Source organism: Macrotis lagotis, chromosome 7, assembly GCF_037893015.1.
Source record: "Macrotis lagotis isolate mMagLag1 chromosome 7, bilby.v1.9.chrom.fasta, whole genome shotgun sequence".
Taxonomy (NCBI): Eukaryota; Metazoa; Chordata; class Mammalia; order Peramelemorphia; family Peramelidae; genus Macrotis; species Macrotis lagotis.
Window position 1 is genome coordinate 95,076,334 of NC_133664.1, and position 20,672 is coordinate 95,097,005.

General features: G+C 36.1%; 1 protein-coding gene across 1 annotated transcript; it reads left to right on the plus strand.

The window, feature by feature from the left end:
• Positions 1-11,433: 11,433 nt before the first annotated feature.
• Positions 11,434-20,208, plus strand: LOC141492735 (GTPase IMAP family member 4-like). Its single transcript, XM_074193384.1, has 3 exons — positions 11,434-11,792; positions 15,259-15,328; positions 18,012-20,208. The coding sequence occupies exons 2-3, from the start codon at positions 15,274-15,276 to the stop codon at positions 18,950-18,952; spliced, it is 996 nt and encodes a 331-aa protein (XP_074049485.1). The 5' UTR covers positions 11,434-11,792; positions 15,259-15,273; the 3' UTR covers positions 18,953-20,208.
• The last annotated feature ends 464 nt before the right edge of the window (positions 20,209-20,672 follow it).

The window sequence follows — 20,672 nt, forward strand, 5'->3', positions numbered from 1 at the left end:
CTCTATAGCTAATTAAATCAGAAGTGACTTTAGGGGAAGAGGGTAGGAACCTACTCAGAAAGGATGGACTTAATCTATACTTCAGGAGGGTTAGTTGGGGAGCTAAAGTGGAGGAGTTTGGGATAGAGTGTGCTTAGAGAGGAGTACAAATAATTCATGAAATGATTTGGCTTTGCTTGATGCTTTGACTCATGAGAATTGTCTGTCCCTGTAGGGAACTTGTAAAGGGGATAAGGTATAAAATGATTATTATTTGATGTGATTCATGACTCTTGAGAAGTGTGTTTCTAAGGAGACAGAAGAGGGGTGGGTACTTTGTGACTATGAGACAATACTGCTTATCAAACACCCAAGTAATCAATCAACCAACCTATGACTGTACTTTGATAGTACTTGGAGATTATCAAGCAAACAATCAATTAATCAACCCTGAATTGATGGTACTTTGATTGATAGTACTTCTCTCCATGAATAACAACTGAGGAAGAGGAACAAGGATCTATTTCTAGTAGAGGGCAAGATGGGAGGGTGTGAACACTGACTAAATTCTATTCAGTAGTTTCGACCCAGAGAGGGAATAAGATACATTTCCACTTGGATTTAAAATGTACCCTATTCTACAGGGAAGAGAGGGGGAAAAAAAGGGAAGAAGGTACTGATAAAAAGGAAGTTAAGGTATAAGTGAAAATAAACAAAAGAAAATTTAAAGGAGAAAGGGAGTAAAACTTTGGTGAAGAGGAATGAGAAGAAAAGAAAGGGAAAAATATAAATGGGGAAAGATAGTATGGAGGGAAATACAGAATTAGTATTCTAAACTATAAATGTGAAGAGGATGAACTGTCCCATAAAACAGAAATGGATAGCAGAATGGATTAAAAACCAGAATTCTCCAATATATTGTTTATAAGAAGCATATTTGAATCAGAGAGATATACAAGAGGCAAAGGTAAAATACTGGAGTGAAATATATTATGCTTCAGCTGAAGAAAAATGTCTAGGAGTAGTGATTATGATCTCAGATAAAGCTAAAGCAAAAATTGATCTCATTAAAAGGGATAAGGAAGGAAACTATATCTTCCTTAAAGGTACCATAGGCAATGAAACTATATCATTATTAAATATTTATGCACCTAGTGGTATAACATTCAAATTCCTAGGGGAGAAGTTCATTGAATTACAAGGAGACATAGACTATGATACTTTAATAATGGTTGGGCCTCAATCTCCCTCTCTCAGAACTGGATAAATCAAATCACAAAATATACAAGAAGAAAATTAAGAAAGTGAATAAAATATTAGAAAGCTTAGATATGATAGATCTCTGAGAACACTGAATGGGGATAGAAAAGAATATACCTTTTCCTCTGCAGTACATGGCATCTAAACACAAACTGACTATACTAGGGCATTAAAAACCTTATAATCAAATACAGAAAGTTAAAAATAGTAAATGCATACTTTTCAGGGGATAAAATAAAAATTACATGTAATAATGGATAATGAAAAGATAAACCAAAAATTAAGTGGAAACTAAATTACTTAATTTTAAAAAATGAGTGGATCAAACAACAAATCATAGAAACAATCAATAATTACATACAAGAAAATTATAACAATGAGACATCATACTGCAATTTACGGGATGCAACCAAGGCAAGTTTGAGGGGATATTTTATATTTCTAAATGGTTATATGAATGCAATAGAGAAAGAAGAGATCAATGAATTGGATATGGAAATAAAAAAGCTGGAAAAAGAACAAATTAGAAATTTCCAATTAAATACCAAATTAGAAATTCTGAAAATCAAGGGAAAGATTAATAAATTTGGAAATAAGAAAAACCCCTAATAAACAAAACTAAGACTTGATTTTATGAAAACAAAACCCCAATAAAAAAAGATAAATCTTTGGTTAATCTGATATTAAAAAAAGAAAGAAAAAATCAAATTACCTATCAAAAATGAAAAGGGTGAATTCACCACCAATGAGGATGAAATTAAAGAGATAATTCAGAGCTATTTTTACCAAACTGTATGCCAATAAATTTGAAAACATGACAGAAATGGATAAATATTTACAAAAATACAAACTGACCAGACTAACAGAAAAGGAAATAAAATACATAAATAACCCCATTTCAGAAAAAAGAAATTGAAGACAGCATAAACTAGTTTTTAAAAAATAGAAGATAATCTTCTGAATTCCTTTTATATTGTGCTGATACCTAAACCAGGAATGACCAAAATAGACAAAGAAAATTATAGACCAATCTTCCTAATGAACATTGATGCAAAAATATTAAATAAAAAATTTATCAATGAGATTACAGCAAGTTAATACTAAGATAATACACCATGGTCAGGTAGTTTTAGACCAGGCAAACAGGGATATTTCAATATTAAGAAAACATTCAACATAATTGAAACACATCAATAACAAAACCCAAACAGAAATTATATGATTATCTCAATAGATGCTGAAAAAGCCTTTGATAAAATACAACATCCATTACTATTAAAAACAATAGAAATTAAAAGTATAAATGGAGCTTTCCTTAAAATAATAACTATCTATTTAAAACCATCAAAACACACTCACACACACACACACACATACACACACACACACAAGACTCAAAGGAATCAATAAAAGGTAAACAGGAAGGAAAAATCATAAGGGATCCAATAGAGTTAAAACATTTACATTCTTGCATGAGAAAATGATTGAAGGAGGTTAATAGTATGCATAGAGAATATGGATGTAAGTTGAATATGATGGGACGATTATCTCAAAAATGCAATTAATATATAGAAAAGAGGGATGCCCTGGGAGAGGGAAAAAAGGGAACAGCAGAATGACATAAATTATCTTACATAAGAGATGTTCAAAAGACCTTTTACAATGCAGGGGAAGAAGAAGGTAAGTGAAGGGTAGTGTGATACTCTTCCGAATTTGCTTCAAGATAAATTAAAATACAAACTCAGTTGGGTATAACAATCTGTCTTACCTTTCAGGAAAGTAGGAGTGAGAGGGGATAAGAGAGTGGTAGACCAATAGTAAAGATTAAAGTGTAGTCTGAACTGAAATCTTTTTTGAGTATGGAGAAGATGAAAAATAAGAGAGAGAAAAAGCAAGATAATTGTATGTGGGAGGAAAATGAGATGGAGAAAATGGAGGCGATCCCATTTCTTAAATATATAGAGAACTGAGTCAAGTTAGTAAAAATAGGAACATCATCTGAGAGTTACAAATCCTAAGTTAGAAAACAGAGTTAATAGAGTTCTGGGTTAAAAATCAGAATTATCTGGATTTGAATTCAACCTGTGTGACTCCTTAGCTGTGTTATCCTGGAAAAGGGATTCATTTATTCATTCATTCATTCATAACTCTTTCATTTAAATTAACATTTAATATTAGCATCTACCACTTATACACATTGGGACTGGCAACACTGCTTCTATTTGAGTTTGATCCTATCACTTTGCTACCATAAACATTTGGCATTATCCCAGTTTCCAATAGGGAAATGATGCATCTGGATGAAGATTGTCCTGGAATATATGGTCGAATACTAGTTTCCTCACCTCCCAAGGTAGGAGTGTGATCCCGAGATGTTCTAAACTCCATCACTTTATTGAATTTGAATCCTTAAAGAGGGTGCTTTCTTTGTCTCAATTCAAATGTTTGTGTATGTGTTTGTGTGTGTGTGTGTGTGTGTGTGTGAAGCATTTATTTAAGCACCTACTATGTACTGGAATTGGATTGATGGTTATTTGGGGCTTTGTTGTGTTCTCTAAGATCCAGGACCATCTCCACGTATCCTGATCTAAATCTGGTCACTGGATTCAGATGGTTCCAGGGGAGAAATTAAGGCTGGTGACTTTGCACAGCACTTACTTAAATCCAACTACCTTACATTTCATGGCATCACTTCGCCAATATCATGGTCTTCTTTGTGAACAAAGGATTGACAGCATAAAAATAAAAGCCATCCTTAATTTATAAATGGTCAAAGCATATGAACAGCAGTTTTTACACAAAGTAATCAGTTATCTATAGTCATATGAATGCTCTAAATAACTTTTCATTAGAGAAACAGAAATTCAAACAATTCTTAGCTACCACCTTATAAAATTGACTAATATCACAGCAAAGGGAAATAACAAATTTTAGTGGGGATGTGGAAAAAAGTGAAATAGTAAGGCATTGTTGGTGGAATTGTGAATTGCTTCAGTCATTGTAAAGAGAAAGTTGGAGCTATAAACAGAGGCCTATAAAACTATGTATATCTTTTAATACAGGAATTCCAATTTTAGGTCTATATTCCAATGAGATAAACAATAAAAAGAAAAATGACCTATATATTGAAAAATATTTATAGCAACTCTTTTAATGGTGTAATGGTGTAAAAGAATTATAATTTGAGGAGATACCCATCAAGTGGGAAACAGCAAACCAAACTGTGAAAAAAAGAAGTACAAGGAATGATAATAAGGAGGCTCTCAGAAAAATCTAGAAAAACTTAAAAAGAATTAATGTCAAAAAATGCTATTCATCTCCAGAGAAAGAAATGATTGAGTTTGAGTGCAGAGATAAGCAAACATCTTTTTTACTTTATTTTTCTGATGTGTATTTTTTTACCATATGATTCATGTGGAAATATGTTTTGCATGACTGTACATGTATAATCTATATAAAATTGTTTGCCTTATCAATGAGAGGAAAGAAAAGGAGGAGGGAAAATGTTTGGAGCTCAAAAAATGAGTGATAAAATTATTTTTACATAAAAGAGAAAGCAAAAAAGAAAATTAACAATTCATAATAATTAATAGCTTATACAAAGCTTTATCCTAACAACACTCCTTTAAAATGAGAATGGACTTAATAGAATATGAGAATTTTATTAACAACATAAAATATTCAAACCAAGTCAAAAGACTAAAAAAATGTAAAGTATTTATCATCATATATAGGAAAAGAGACTGTGAAGAAGTAATTTGAGAAGCACTGAACTATATGAAAGTCATGACAAAGTAAATTCTCAATATATTTGAGGAAGTCATAAATCTGTCCATCTTTCATAGGATATGGAACCATAGGGGAAAGTGAAAATAGAAGGAAACCATTAATTATTCCTTAAAGGAAACTTAAAATAAAAACTCTCAGGAATTACACTGGCAAAATTCAGAACTTCCAAGTCAAAGAAAAATACTAGAAGCAGGAAAAAAGTGTTCAAGTAACAAAGACCAACAGTGAGAATCACATAAAATTTAACAGCCACCACTTTAAAGTAGAGAACTTCAAATATGATGGTATGGAAGGTAAAAGGAATAGACTTACAATCAAGAATAATTTCCACGACAAAACTCCGAATAATCTTATAGGGGAAAAACTGACTTTTAATGAAATGGAGGGCTTCTACCATTTCCTGATGAAAAGATCAAAATTGAATTGAAACTTTAAAATACAAACACAGAGGTCAAGCAATGATGCAACTATAACTGACCAGTCATAATGGACTAAACAAAGATAACATGTTTGCGTTCTAATATAGAGAGATGATTTTTTTTCTTTCTTTTTTTAGGTTGATTTTTTTTTGCAAGGCAATGGGGTTAAGTGACTTGCCCAAGGCCACACAGCTAGGTAAGTATTAAGTGTCCAAGGCCGGATTTGAACTCAGGTACTCCTAATTCTAGGGCTGGTGCTCTATCCATTGTGCCACCTAGCTGCCCCTTGAGATGATTTTTTCAATCCAGAATTCCTAATCATTATCAAGTGTCATCCAGGGAATTTAATAAGACAGAAATTCAAGGAGTGTTTTCTTTGATGATTTTAAAAGAAAAAAGGAAAGAAGGGTCAAAGGAATATATTATGCATATATTAGCATTTTTTGACATTATTTCTTGATGTCTGGTGGGGCCATTAGCTTCTATTTCCTCAATTCTAATTTTAAAGAAATTATATTATTCAATGAAATTTTATATATTTTTTTTTACGTTTGGTCAGTTCTGTTTTTTACAGTTTTTTCTTCATGTTATCAAATGAAGGCAGAGCATCAGGTCGTTATATTCCATATATCAGGGTCACCTTTGAGAACTAAGGACAAGCAACGATCATTGCTGTATTTCCCTCACATCACCTTATCTCGCCTTGCTTCTCAAAGAAATATAAATTTTGATTCTGAAACCTGGCAAAATATCTTGGAATTTTTATGCCTCAAATCATTCTGAACTATAGTTCCTAGGTTTCAGCTATGGCTCCTATAGCTCCTAGGTTAAGTCTCACTTGGTCACTGTTTGGGTCCTGGTTGGTTTAAGAGTTAGCATAATTAAGGGGGCAGGTAGTAGGGCAATAGATAGAGCACCAGCCCTCGAGTCAGTATGACTCCAGTTCAAATTTGGTCTCAGGCACTTAATAATTACCTAGCTGTGTAACCTTGGGCAAGTTACTTAACCCCATGGCCTTAAAAAAAAGGAATTATGTAAATAGCAATAATTTCTGTTTTGGTCAGAAACCCTGAAGGTCTTCCCCTCTCATTTTTTTATACCACTAGGTTAATAAGGCTAATCTCTGTTTCATTTCTTTCTTACCTACTCTTTATCATTGAATGGCTGCTGCCTCAGTCAGACTGAGATTTGCCACTGACACTCATCAAAACATTAACAAAAACCAGTGATTTGACCCACGAATCAAGAATCACCCCAGTGAAGCCTATCAGCTCACTGTTTCTAGCTGCCAAAGTTCAGCCAAAAAGGGTTTCAGTCCACAGCAATTGCAATATTTTTGTATGATATTCAAATTCTATCAATGACTTAAATATTCTTGGTAATGCAATAATAGAAGACAATTCTGAAGGACTTTTGATGAAAAATGCAATTCACCTCCAGAGAAAGAACTAAAGAAGTCTGAAAGCAAAGTTGTTGAGAGCCAGGGTCTCTAAGCTGTTTGACACAGTTGCGGCACGAAGACTCAAGGCAGTCACACTGCCTGATGGAACAACATTTCCTTCTTCAATATATATATAGGGATTCCATGTATACCCATATTTATAGGTCTATTATTGATTGCAAAAATTACTCATCCTAATAGTGGAATGACTATAAAGGAAGGATTTCAGAGAAATTCCTTGAATAAAACAGATTGTGAACTCTATCCAAATTAAACAGGACTGCCTTTCCCTGAGACATACAAAAGGCTTCAACATTATGAAATCTTCGGAAGATACAGCACTGGGAGTTCCAGGGAGACGTCAGAATATATATACAAGAAAACCAGATACAAGATGGGTCAGATAAAATTCCAGGGAAATTAACAGTTTTGCCCCCTTTTATCATACACAGGAATATATGATAAAGATGGTGAGAGAATAGTTAGTATAGGTGACCAATATGTGAAACTCTAACCTTAGTTTATTGGGAAAGAATAAAATGTCATAGAAACCGTAACGTCTACCAACAAGGGCTGAAAGGAAAATTGGTTATTGAAGGAGTCAACGGACAGGTGGACAAACATAATTACCCTCACTATAGGTTGTCAAGGGAGCATATCGAAATACATTACATATGCGGCACAAAAACATAAAAGCATTCCATTAAACAAATTATATCAAAGATTATTATAAGGAAAGTTCTGTTTAATTAATAACTTTACTATGCAGCAACAAACTAGGCAACAGGCAGGTTGAGATCATCACAGTCTGAGCAGGGACAAGAAAATTAACTACATGATTGATAATCACACTTGTAACCACTACATGATCAAACTTGTAACCATATGAACTATATGATTAATGATGAAAATTGTACACTTTTGTAACCAAGGAAATGATTTTAGTTTGCTCATATCTTTCCATTTTCCAACTGTAAAGTTGGAAGTAGACATTGTTCTACATTTTTCACCAGGTCAGTCAGGAAATAACCATTTGTTAGGTGGGTATTATTATAAGGACTTGTGTATACAAAGAAAAGAGATTATAATCTAATGAAGACATCCAATGTGTAATAGATACAGATGAGGTAGATACAGAATAGATGGAAGGTAAGCAGTCAGAGCACCCAGGAATGATTTCCTACAGATGATAATAATTGACCTAGGTCTGGAAAGAAATGAAACTAAGAGACAAAGATAAGGGAAGGATCTAGAGATGAAGAGAGCAGTCATACACGGGGAAGGGCCAAGACAAAGCCATGGAAATGGGAACTGAAATATCTTATTTGGGGAACACCATGTAGCTGGATCTTCGAGTACACAGAGTGGAGTAATATATAAGAAGACTTGGAAAGATAGGAATGTGGTCAAATAATGAGGAGCTTGAAATGTCCAGTGGAGGAATTGAGATTTGATTCTAGAAGTATTAGGGACCTCTTGGGGCTCATTGAGAGGGCAGAGGCTGGGGAAGGGGTGACATGATCAGATTTGTACTTTAGAAGAAATGTCTTGGAAGTTGAGTAGAGTACATTGAAATGAGATGAAACTTTAGACAGGGACATCAATCAAAGGATACTCTGATCAAGGGAGAGGTAATGAGGTCCTTAATTTGAGTGGAGTAGGGAGGAGGATATACATACAAGAAAGATACGTTGAAGGTAGAAACAGTGAAGATTTGGGACCAGATTGGATAGGTTAAAGTGAAAGAAAGTGAGAAGTTCAGGAAAATACTGAGGAGTAAATCTGGGTGATGAGAAAGATGATGGTACTTTCAAGAGTACTAGGCAAGTTCCCTAAAAGAGGAGAATTTGAGGAGAGGGGAAAGAATAGAATGAATTTTGTTTTCAACATGCTGACTCTGTAATACTTACTGTGATGTCCACTTCAAGATGTCCAAAATGAATGGATGATTGATGACAGAGTTCAGGAGAGAAACTGAAGCTGCATAATTGTCTCTGGGAATCATCTGTATGTGTGGGAACTGATAAGATAACTAAGTGGGGATAGTATAAAGCAAAAAGAGAACAACCAGGACAGAGCCTTAGAACACATTCATGTGTATGTGATATGACTTAAATGTTTGTTCAGTCATTTCAGGCTCTCCATGATCCCATTTGGGGTTTTCCAGACAAAGATACTGAAGTGGTTTGTAATTTCCATCTCTAGCTCATTTTATAGATCAGGAAACTGAGGAAAACAGGGATAAGTGACTTGCCCAAGGTCACACAGCTATTAAGTGTCTTAGGTCAGGGTTGAACTCACAAAGATGTGTTTTCTTGACATCGGGCCAGCGGTCTATCTACTGTGCCATCTAGCTTCCCAAAGACATAAATAAAGGACTAGAAAAAGAAATTAAAAAGAAGTCAGAAATGAGTTGAAACAGAGAAGAGTGTCATAAAAACCTAGAGAGACGATCTAATAGAAGGTGATCATTAGTGTCAAATACTGCAGATGAAGCTTGGGGAAAAGACCATTAAATATTGTGAACAATTAATGCTACTCCCATTAAAAATATATTTATATAGTTTATTTCTGTATCTCTGAGAAAAGGTATATGGAAAGGTCATTGGTAACAGAAAGAAAGTTTTATGGTAATTTAGCATTTGAATAAGATGAAATGTTTTAGAGAAAGCTACTCTCCATAATTTCCATCAAGATAAGACCTTCTCTCCATGCTCCCTGAAGATCTTTTAGTATAATTGATGAACCCAAAGTCAGGAAGGAGGAGAGGCCTTTTCTGGAGTTAAATTATATGGTGGATAATTCAAAACACAATTGCTTCTGATCTTACCTACAGGAGACTGCCCTTTAACTATGCCACTGTAAGTATTTTATGTTCCTTAAGAAAAAGACTTTCTTTGAACTCAACTTTTGGGACTCCCTTTAATTCATGATCAATCTGTGGGCCTAAGTGAATAAACACATGCTGTTAGACTAACTTTCTTTTTCTTTTATTAGTCAAACTTGAGAATCCTTTCAGTATGAAAATTAAGAAATAATTGGTAACTTTGGAGAGGATTAATTCAATGGATATGAAGTAAGAATTCAGAGTAGAGAGGGAGAGAAGTGAGAGAAGTGAGAGAGTGAGAAAAGAATCGGAGGCACAAAATGTAATAGTAGATGACTTTCTCAAGGAATTTAGACATAAGATTAGGAGATTATACATATATGTGTGTGTATTTATATATGTATGTATGTATGTATGGCAATCACTTAGGATCAAGGATGAATTTTGAATCTTTATATTTATGCCATGATTCATTTTTTCCCCAAAATTGTTCATATTCCATCTGAAAGCTATGTTTCTTTGTATACATGTAATGAATTAATAATCGCAATTCCTAAGAGCCTTAGCAGAGTGTAGATGATGTGAAAGAGACAGGGGAGTCTTCTTTGGGAGAGCTGAGATAAAGTACAATGGAAGAACTTTGGAAAACCTTGGAAGTGTGCATAGGCATTCTTTCACTGGCTCTTCAGCCTATTAACCAGATGCTCAATAACAGTTTCTTTGAGGGAATACATTTGGACAGGAATTTGATGGGAATCTTGTTTGTAGAAAATTTATTAAGTGTGGGAATACACTTTCTTTCCAGAGGTCAAGGACCTGCAGGGGGAAAGTATGTCAAGGAGGTGAGGGGGGAAGTGTTTGCATTTCAGTTTTTCTTATATCTTCAAAGTAAATATCCCTTTATAAAAAGATAATTAAAGTTAAGTACTAATTAGAACTGTGGCTCCAGTCTCTGGTGGCTAAGGGGAAAAGGTGAAGCATACAAGGAATAGAAATTAGAGTTATTCATCTTATAGAAAAAAAAATACTCCAACCCTGAGGGTTGCCTCTAGGGAGATGTCACAGCCTAGTGCTAGGAAACTGGTTCTAGAGTACTTGATACATGCTTATTTTATTAGTTTTCATCTTTATATTCAGAAATTCTTGTCTTATTCATTTTCAGCTCAAAAAGTATATTTGTAAAGATGGCAAACAGATTTTTTTTCTAGAAAATAATGTTTTTTCCATGTTTTTATTCACAAAACTATTCTTTCCAAATTCAGTTATCCATTTTTCCACACTTGTTTATTTATCAATCAGGGTTGGGGTAGGCTATGGTAGGGGAAAGAGGCATTGTCTGCAGCTTTTTTTGTTGCATCTGCTCCTTGTCTTTGACGCCTACCTGCAAATTGTCACATTCTTGCTACCCTGGTGAGGAAGTGAGCTACTAGGCTCCAAATGCTTTTGCTGATTTGTCTTAAAGTTACTTATAATAGTTGTCCCCATCTTGAAGTTCAATCATCAGTCCTTTACTGTTGCTACTTTGACCTACTTAAATACTATCTTTGTCCTGAGTTTTTCCTCATTTATAATAAGGTGGAAAACAGAAATGACAACTTTTCCTTTCAACAGGAACAGAGAAGGGGGCGGGGACTTCCCTTATCAGAAGATTTTAGTAGGAAGGAAATGAGAAGCTTGAAAATAAGGGCCAGGGGAGTAAGTGGGAAAATGGTCCAAAGCTACTAAATCAGACAGAGAAAGAAGAGAATGGGCAAAGGCCTCCCTAATATTGAAGAACTGGTTATGTGAGCCCAGAGGAGGATTTGCTGGAGAGTCAAATTCTCTTTCTGTTGCTTCCGCAGCTCAGGATCTCTCTTGCCTCAAAGGGGCTCAGCAGGAAAGAGTTCAACCAGGCTTGATTAGAGATCTGTTTCTTTTTTAACCCCTGTTTCTGGAAATGGGCGGTCCTTAGGTCAAACCGCTTTCGATTCCCTTCTGTCTTGCTCTCATAAGTGCTCGGGCTGCAGGCACACCCTGCATTCAACCTGAAAACCCAGCTCTGGAGGAGGAGGCAAAACCACGGGCCCGGATTGACCAGGTGAGGGGTGGGTTGGTGGCCCCTGTGGGGAAGGTGGGCTCCTGGCTCCTGTTCAAAGGATGGCCTTGCCTTCCTCAGACGGTCAGTTTTGTTTCTCAGCTTGCTTCAGACCTTAGCCTCAGCTCCTGCTGAGTGTGGGTGAAGTAAGTGTGAGATGGTTGAGTCTCAACACCCTCCTAGAGCCTCAGGGTGGACTCCTAAAGCACAGTGCCTTCTCTGCGGAGTAAGTGGCCTTGGAGCCTTTGCCAGATTTGTGAGCAAGGCCTGTTCCTGAGTGGTGACAGAGAGAGAAAAGAAGGAACAAACTAATTTACTTTTAGAGTCCCTCATGGTCATTATTGATTAAGGTTCAGGTTACTGGTAAACAGGGACCTATGGACAAAGCCATGAAGCAATAGAAAGCCTACCTCACCCTTAATCAGAAAGGTAGTTGGTGAAAGCTAAGTGTCATTTTCCCCAAAATGTCCCCCCCTTTCTTTTTCCTGCCTCAAATAATTGTTCTGAATAGCTATCTCATGATTAGACATTAATTTCTAAAGTGTAAGCATTGCTTTCTCCATGTATCCTCTGGCTACATTCTCTTCCTTAGATTTATTTATCCTTCCCCCAAAGAGAGACTTTCCTTTCTTCCTCTAACCTTCCCTGTGGGTGCTGTGGTCATTTTTTCTCCATTCCTGGTTGATCCCAACAGTGCCCTGAAAAAAAAAGAAAGGGAGAAAAGGAAGGCAATGGGATATCAAAGACAGGCTTCACAATTTTTGCTGAACTCTGCAGTGGGCCAGTTCACAGTAACCCAACCATGGCTGTTGTGATACAAAGAAAACCTGAAATGGCATTGGGAGGGGTATGTGCAGAACCTAGAAGTATGGAGAATTCATTCTGTCTGAGGGAAAAACTCAGGCTTCTGACCATGGAGTGTAAGTGTAAAAAGAAAGCTCAGATTTATTAAGGACCATTACAACACAAAAGAAAGAAAGAAAGAAAGAAAGAAAGAAAGAAAGAAAGAAAGAAAGAAAGAAAGAAAGAAAGAAAGATAGTTAATAATGAATACTTCAGGAAAAAAAAAAGATTACAAAATTTATTTCTCTGTGCCCATAAATTCCCTGCATCACAAGGGTTCTTGTAGGTTGTGTGCTCCATTTCTCCACTCTAAGAGTGTGTGTCTGGGTGTGGAACTGGGCAGGAGTACAGGGCAGCCACCAAGGAAGGATGGGGAGCCAGAGATGGCTCTCTTCCCCTATACTGAACTTGGAGGCCACCTTTATAACTCTCCCACTCCTCTTATGCTGTGAGGACAGCTTTTAGATCTTCTTTCTGAGAATTCTGTGAATTTAACATGTTATCTTCCTAGCAGATTTACCATCCCAATAAAACTGATATCTGAGTGATTATATCTGGGACACCCTACCTTCCCTTGATGTACTTTCCTCCATTAGTTTTGATAGGGAAAGTATCCATTTGACATTATGGGACTAGGTAGATATCTCTTAAAGTTTTCTGCAGCCCAAAGAGCTACTGCTCTGTGTGAAATCCTAACACTGATTTTTCCCAGTTAAAAGGAAATATTTTTCCACTGTCTTAATAAAGAAGGAAGTAACATTTTACCCAGAAAAAACAGAATTTTATAACTTCAAATTTGTATATATCATTACTTCTTAGCAACTGGACTTTTTCTTAGTAACCAACCACTAGACATGACTGGCCACAAGATTTTAAGCAAATAAAAATATCTTTTTTTTGGCTTTTTTTAAAGACAATTGGGTTAAGTAACTTGCCCAAGGTCACAGAGTTAAGTAATTATTAAGTGTCTGAGACTGAATTTGAACCCCTAAAGACTCCAGGGCTGGTGTTCTATTCATTGTACAATCTAGCTGCTTCCAATGAAAATAATTTTAATCTATACTGAGACATAGCAGATTTTTCTGCAATTTTTATATGGACCACATACTTTACTTCAGAGATATAATAACAAATGTGGGCATCTTCATATTGTAGAAATTATATATTTGAATGCAGTAATGGCAATCGGTAATAATGCCCATATGTGGGCAAATATTTCTTTAAAATTTAAAGATTTCCTTACTTTCTTATCTTCTCTCATTCGAACTCTGGAAAAATGAAGACACCAAGACATTAACTTTTTTAGTTCACAGAGTCAGTGAATAAGGGAGCTGGATATGGAAGCCATAATTTCTGACTCAAAGTCGTTGTTTTTTTCCAAAGATGAATAGTTGTTATAAAGGTTAAACAGATTGAACTAACTTGTCACAACTCTCTGTTTTGGTCTTAGAACACTGCAATATCTATAAACAATGTGTGTCATTTTATATTTAGCCTTTCCCAAAAGAGGAAAATGAAAGGGAATGTAGAGTAGGGGGCACAGGTGTTGACTTACAATAGTAGAAAGAGTTTCCTTACTAGGATTTCCCTAAACCACTGATCCTATTCAAACAAAATAAGAAGTGAAGTATCAGACAAATTAAAACCAGAGCTCTTTGTCAGACTGATATTTCCAACAAAGAGTTAGAGTACTAGGTATTCTAAAATCTGTTAACACTTTCTGGATCGGAGGCAGTGGGAACCAGAGATGGGGTACTCAAGACTGGATGGAGATGCAGCAGCAGCTCTAGATAGGCAAATCTTGATCCTTGAACTCTGAATAAGAGAAGGAATTGAGTCAGGCCATGATGTGGAAGAGGCGGCTAAACAATAGCTAGTAACTGCAGGTTGGTGTATCATAAGGGAGTAGGTTATGACTGGTGAAGTAATCATGGTCACTTTTGGAAATGGCTGCTCTTGGGGTGGCTAGGTGGCACAGTGGATAGAGCACTGGCCCTGGAGTCAGGAGTACCTGAATTCAAATCCGGCCTCAGACCCTTAATAATTACCTAGCTGTGTGGGCTTGGGCACACTTAACACCAATTGCCTTGCAAAAACCTAAAAAAGAAGAGGAAGAAATGGCTGCTCTTGGTTGGCATCATCTTAAAAGTGATGAAAGAAGGCCGTGACCAGGATAAGAGAGAACCATAACCCCAAATCATGCATCTACTCTCTGGGGCTGGTCTCCCTCCATATAGTCTTTCCCTTTTCTGATTCATCCTCCTCAAAATTGGCAAATTGATTTTTCTAAAGTCACTCTTTTACTCATTAATCTTTGTTGACTTCCTCTGTCTCTGCAATCAAATGTAAAGCCATATTTTTAGCAAATAAAGCCCTTTGCAATCTGTGCTCTAACATGTCTTTCCTAACGTGTATGTATGCATACACATATATGAATGTGTATATAAATATAAATTGTCTTCTTGCTATACAACACTTCAATTCAGGACCCCTGGAAGTGATTTGACCAAATTCTCAAAGCCTGTCAAAGGCAGAAGTATGGACCACAACCTAGATCTGCTCTTAAGTCATCTCTTTTCTCTTCAGCCTAGTTGATAACTTTGGTTATCATTCTTTTTTTCTACAGAAGTTGCACCCTCTAATGGCAGAAGGTTCTTTGGAAGAGTTTCCTGACTTGATGGAGGGAACAAGTCATGGTGAGCAGACATCCAGGAATCCCCTGGAGGGTTGGTAAGGGAGGTGATTGAGATCAGTTTAATAAGGCAAAAGCTGCTTTGAGTAGCAACCTATTATTTGCATGACCTTCTTTCACTTTCTCTTCTTTCTTTCCTTTTCTCTTTCCTTTATATACCCTCCTTCTTTCTTCACTTCATTCTTATTGTTCCTGTATTTTTAACGAATTCCTTAGATGCCACAGGAAAGAAGAGGGTAAGAATCTCTTTACTTCCTCCACCCTGTAATGAGCTCTGTTGGACAAAGCTGGCCATAGCAAGGGCATGTGAGGTGACTGTTCTGTGTGTACACCTATCCATTCACTCTGACAGGATTATGGCCTTCTGTTCTATGAAGTGGGGAGAAGAAAAGAGGTGGCTGATACTTGACTAATATACCCTTTGTGGAAAAATCTTCCCTGGCTGTTTGAGGGCAGGGTCAATTGCTAACATTCAAATGGCATCCTTTCTTCTTATATATAACCTCATGCCTAAGTCCTCCACTAGTGTCCAGCTCTGAGGAGAAAGAAAGGCAGTGGAAATGTCAACAAAGTTGAGAGCCAACAGAGGATGGGAGAGGAGAAGAGACTGTCCTGTGTGCTACTGCCCTCCAATTTTCATCTGTCACCTGTTATATCTATCAGATCTTTTTGTCCTATGAGAAAAATTTCTATTTTTCTCTGTTTGAGGCCTAATTAGTTTAATTGCCAGAAAGGTGATAGGGCTACCAACCATGGTTGCTATTATATGCAAACTCTTAGACTTCATGTAAACTCTTAGATCTTGTACCAACTGGCCTAGCTTTTCATTTTTGCCTCCATCCTTAGAGCATTTGCTTTCCACTGACTTTAATCCTCTCTCTTCTTTTTTATCCACTTTTCCTCTTGGCTTTTGCCAACTAATCCATGTACTCATTGATACCTGATTATTGAACCAATGTTGGGTATACTATCCCAGCTTTTGACTTTTGTAGGCTTTTGTTAGGGGAACTTAGGTATCCTTAGCCATAGCTTCTTCTTTATGAAAGTCTTTATTTTCTAGTCCTTCATACAATTATTCAAGCATAAACACCTAATATTTAGCATTTATATAAGGGCTTTAATGGTTGCAAAGCACTTTTCTTTTTTTTTTTTACTTTTTTTTTTTTGGCAAGGCAAATGGGGTTAAGTGGCTTGTCCAAGGCCACACAGCTAGGTAATTATTAAATGTCTGAGACTGGATTTGAACCCAGGTACTCCTGACTCCAGGGCTGGAGCTTTATCCACTGCACCACCTAGCTGCCCCTGCAAAGCACTTTTCACAGAATTTGTTAATCAGTCTTTACAACACTCCTAGGAGATAAGTAATTTTCTTATTCCTGAAAAATGAGGCTGGAAGAAGATAGATGATTTGTCTAGTAGCACAAAGCCAATATCTGAGGGAAGATTCAAATTCAGGTCTTACAGTCCAGATTCAGAATTCTATCTATTCATGTGAACTAGCTGCCTCTCTACACAAACTGTCTGCATATAGATCTGTTACAATTAACAAAAAATTCACTGTATGTATATAATTATCAGTATTGGAATAAAAATAGAAAGGTAAGTACCTAAAGAATATAGAAACAAAAAGTACTATATAAATATGGAGAATAAAAAGTTCACCATGGGCTTGGCTTATTAGGGAAGACTTCAGGGAAGGACTAAGCCCTTAAAGAAATCTAGGTTTTTAGATATATAAAGGAACATCTGGCATTCCTTATATGGAGAATGAAATGAACAAAAGCTTGACAATGAGAATGCTGGCAGTGAGTCCTAGAAACAGTGAAGAAACCCATATGATTGGCATACAGGGAATGATTCATGGAGAGGCAAGATATAAGATTAGAAAAGTAGTTTGGGACTGAATTGAGGAGAGCCTAGAAAGTCAGACATTTATCCCAGGTAATAAAGTGCCAAAGAAGACCCTAAATATTGTAGAAGATAGAAGTGATGTGGTGAATATGGTGTTTTAGAAAGACGAATCTGACTTTCATGTATGGAAACATAGATTGGAGGTAAAAGGGGTCTGAGCCATCTAATCCACCTCATTTTGTATGTATAGAAAACAGTGCTCCACTCAGATCACACAGGTAATAAGAAGCAAAGCTAACATTAGAACCCAGGTCCTTTAATTCTGAATCTAAGACTTTTTGTCATAGCACCATGCTGCTTCTGAGGATTGGAGAGAGATTAGACTCTATTTATGGGAAACACTTTAATAATGCAGATTAAGAATGGGAATAAAAAATTAAGAACAGAAAAGAGAAGTATGTAAATTCATTGCAAACACAATCCATGTATTATTTACTTGTGTATCACCCTGCCTCACTGCAGAGCTTTGCACATAGCAGTCACACTATAAATATTTTGTTAAACTGAATTAAAGACAAAAAGGTATTTTGAAGATAAATAAGGCAAGTTCCAAAAATATCTGGCAGATACAGCATGGGTTTCCTATTAAAAGAGTCAATACTATGTGGCAATCATCAGTTAGGTGAACCTATTTTTGACCCAAACAGTTATATCCTTCTTGCTAGGAAAGGTCCATACTAATGTGCATGTGACTCTGGGACCCCCGGAAGAGGAACTGAAAGGAAAGCACTTGAAGGTAGAGTTTAACTCTGTCACTTCCATTACCCATATTTCAGGTTATGGAAACCAAGACCCCAACAAAAATCAACTGAGACTCGTCCTGGTGGGTAAAACAGGAGCTGGGAAAAGTGCAACGGGTAACAGCATCCTTGGAAGACGAGTATTTGATTCAAGACTAGCAGCAAAGTCAGTGACCAAGCACTGTGAGAAAAGAAGCAGATTATGGAAAGAGAAAGAAATTGTCGTGGTGGATACTCCTGGGATTTTTGACACTGATGTCTCTGATGTGGACACTTCAAGGGAGATTGCCCGCTGCCTCCTGATATCCTCTCCTGGGCCTCATGCCATCCTTCTGGTGCTCCCACTCAGACGTTACACCAAGGAAGAGCAAGATGCAGCAAATAAGATCCTGGCAATCTTTGGTTCCAAAGCCAAGAAGTACATAATCCTTTTATTCACCCGGAAGGATGATTTGGAAGGCACTGATTTGAAGCAATACTTACAGGAAACTACAGATGAATATTTGAAAGAGCTTGTAGAAAAGTTTAAAGGAAGATATTGTGCCTTCAACAACCGGGCCAGTGAAAGGGAGAAGGAAGACCAGCTAATAGAACTTCTGGGCCTAGTTGAACAAGTATTGCAGAAGAATGGAGGTTCTTGCTACACAAACCGTATTTATCAAGAAGCAGAAAAGAAGATTTGGAAAGAAACTCAAGACTATCAAAGAGTCTACATGCAAGAACTGGAAGAACTGAAAAAGAAAATAAGGCTGGAATATGAAGAGAAAATTAAAAACTTAGAGAATGAACTGGAGAAGAAAGAAACAGAAAAACTGATGTATAAGGAGATTGCAGAAAAAGAGCATTTCTATGCAAACAAGCAAATCAGTGCTAGAGCTGAGATTCTAAGCCTAGACTCATTCTTTGAAAGCTTCTTCAAAATAGTGAAATTCACTTATGATGTCATAAAATTATTTTTAGATGAAGAAACTGGGTAAAACTATCTTATGCTTTTTACTACTTTTCCAAATTCTTCTTTCTCTGTTGTTTATTGATAAATACTCAAAAATCACAACCATCCTAGCATTCATGTCTTCAAGTGTAAGGATAGTTGCAAAACTTTGTTAAGAAGAGTTACCCTAATATTTAATAATTATCATTCTGGTCTGAAAAAAAGGGACAGATTCTTTTCCTGTCAACATACAGCAAAGGAAGTTATAATTCATTCTGAACTCTAAATTTTCCCTCTGAGATCTAGATGGGGAAAGAAGGAAGAAGAAGAAGCAAATATGTAGTTTTCTATAGTTCACTATCCCTTTCCTTCTGGAAAAAACATATTCTTTGTAGGGTGACTCTTCCTCAGATTTCAATTATTATTATCGAGGAACATATAACTAATACTTATGTAAGAATTTAGAGTTTGCAGAACACTTTACACAATATTTACCTTCAAACACAGTTATATGCAGATCGAATGACATTTGATTTGATTTTCATAGTAACCTTGTAGGAAAAGATTCTATTATTATCCACATTTTATCAATAAGTTAACTAAGTCTGAGAATCTGACTTCCTCATAATCCAGGGTTAGTAAGTCTCTGAGGCAGGATTGAATTTCACTTCCTTTTTCTAAGTCTGACACTCTACTCATATGATACCACCAACTTGCCAATTCAGATTAGCCTCATGTTAGTGCTTTTCAATTTAACCATATAACATTTGTGCAGGGAGATGAAATCCTATTCTATTACTGTTTCTTAAGTTTAAACTGGAATTGCCCAAAGATTTCTGTTTCTTAATGATCCATTCTCTCTTATTACCTGTTCCCTGAAATTGTATATCCCAATGTCAAGTTACTTTTATGAGAGTTTCTTTATTTATAAAGCTTTTCCTTGAAACTAACCTCTGATATAGCATGGCAGATATTGTTCCTGTTTCATCAGTGGGAAAAATATAACATTGAAAGAAATGCTCCAGTCCCCATTGACATGAGAATTGTTAGTATTAAGGCAGGAATAGAAACCTGAGTTTCTTCTGATTTCAAGCTCAGTGCTCATTTTACTATAACACATCAACTCTTTCATTAAATCTGTCTTGTGCTAATCATGTTCAGAGTATGGCAAATGGAATGCCAAATCCCTCTTAATTCAAAGACTTTGAAATTCTGTGATCCAATAGATAAGACAATGGGGTTTAAGAAATTGATTATGCTAATGAATGTTTGATCTTAATAAAAATTTTTATTTCTTCTTGTTCCCAGGATTATTTTGGTTTCTTTTTTCATTGACATGGGGAGAATAGAGGGTAGCAACAGCACCATAATCTTTGGACAAATGAAGATAGTACTGTATTTTGTAAAAAAAAAATTAGGTGTGTCTTTGTGTGTGTTTGTGTGTGTGTGTGTGTGTGTGTGTGTATGAATTGATTTCTACCCTGTTGTAGAGATCTGTGTTTTGAAGTGCTTCACAATTTTTCTCCAGAACTTCTTTGGTCCCATTCCCAACTGGTCTCCCCACATCCAAAGTACTCTACTCCTTATATCAGGATAATCAAAATACCTTGCCAAATAAATTTGGAGTGGAGTAAAATGTGTTACCTTTGCAGTTCCCCACCTTGTCCCAAACATAGACAGTCCTTTCTTGTGACCAATAAGATAAATTGTTTGAATGTAGAAACAGATGGGCTTGTTTGTAGAGTGGTCACTATCACTTTTATAAA

Bases quoted from the DNA above. Each gene is read 5' to 3' on its own strand.
- LOC141492735 (XM_074193384.1), top strand. From the start codon at position 15,274: ATGGCAGAAGGTTCTTTGGAAGAGTTTCCTGACTTGATGGAGGGAACA. The intron at 15,329-18,011 runs GTGAGCAGACAT...CCCATATTTCAG, and splicing joins GATGGAGGGAACAAGTCATG to GTTATGGAAACCAAGACCCC.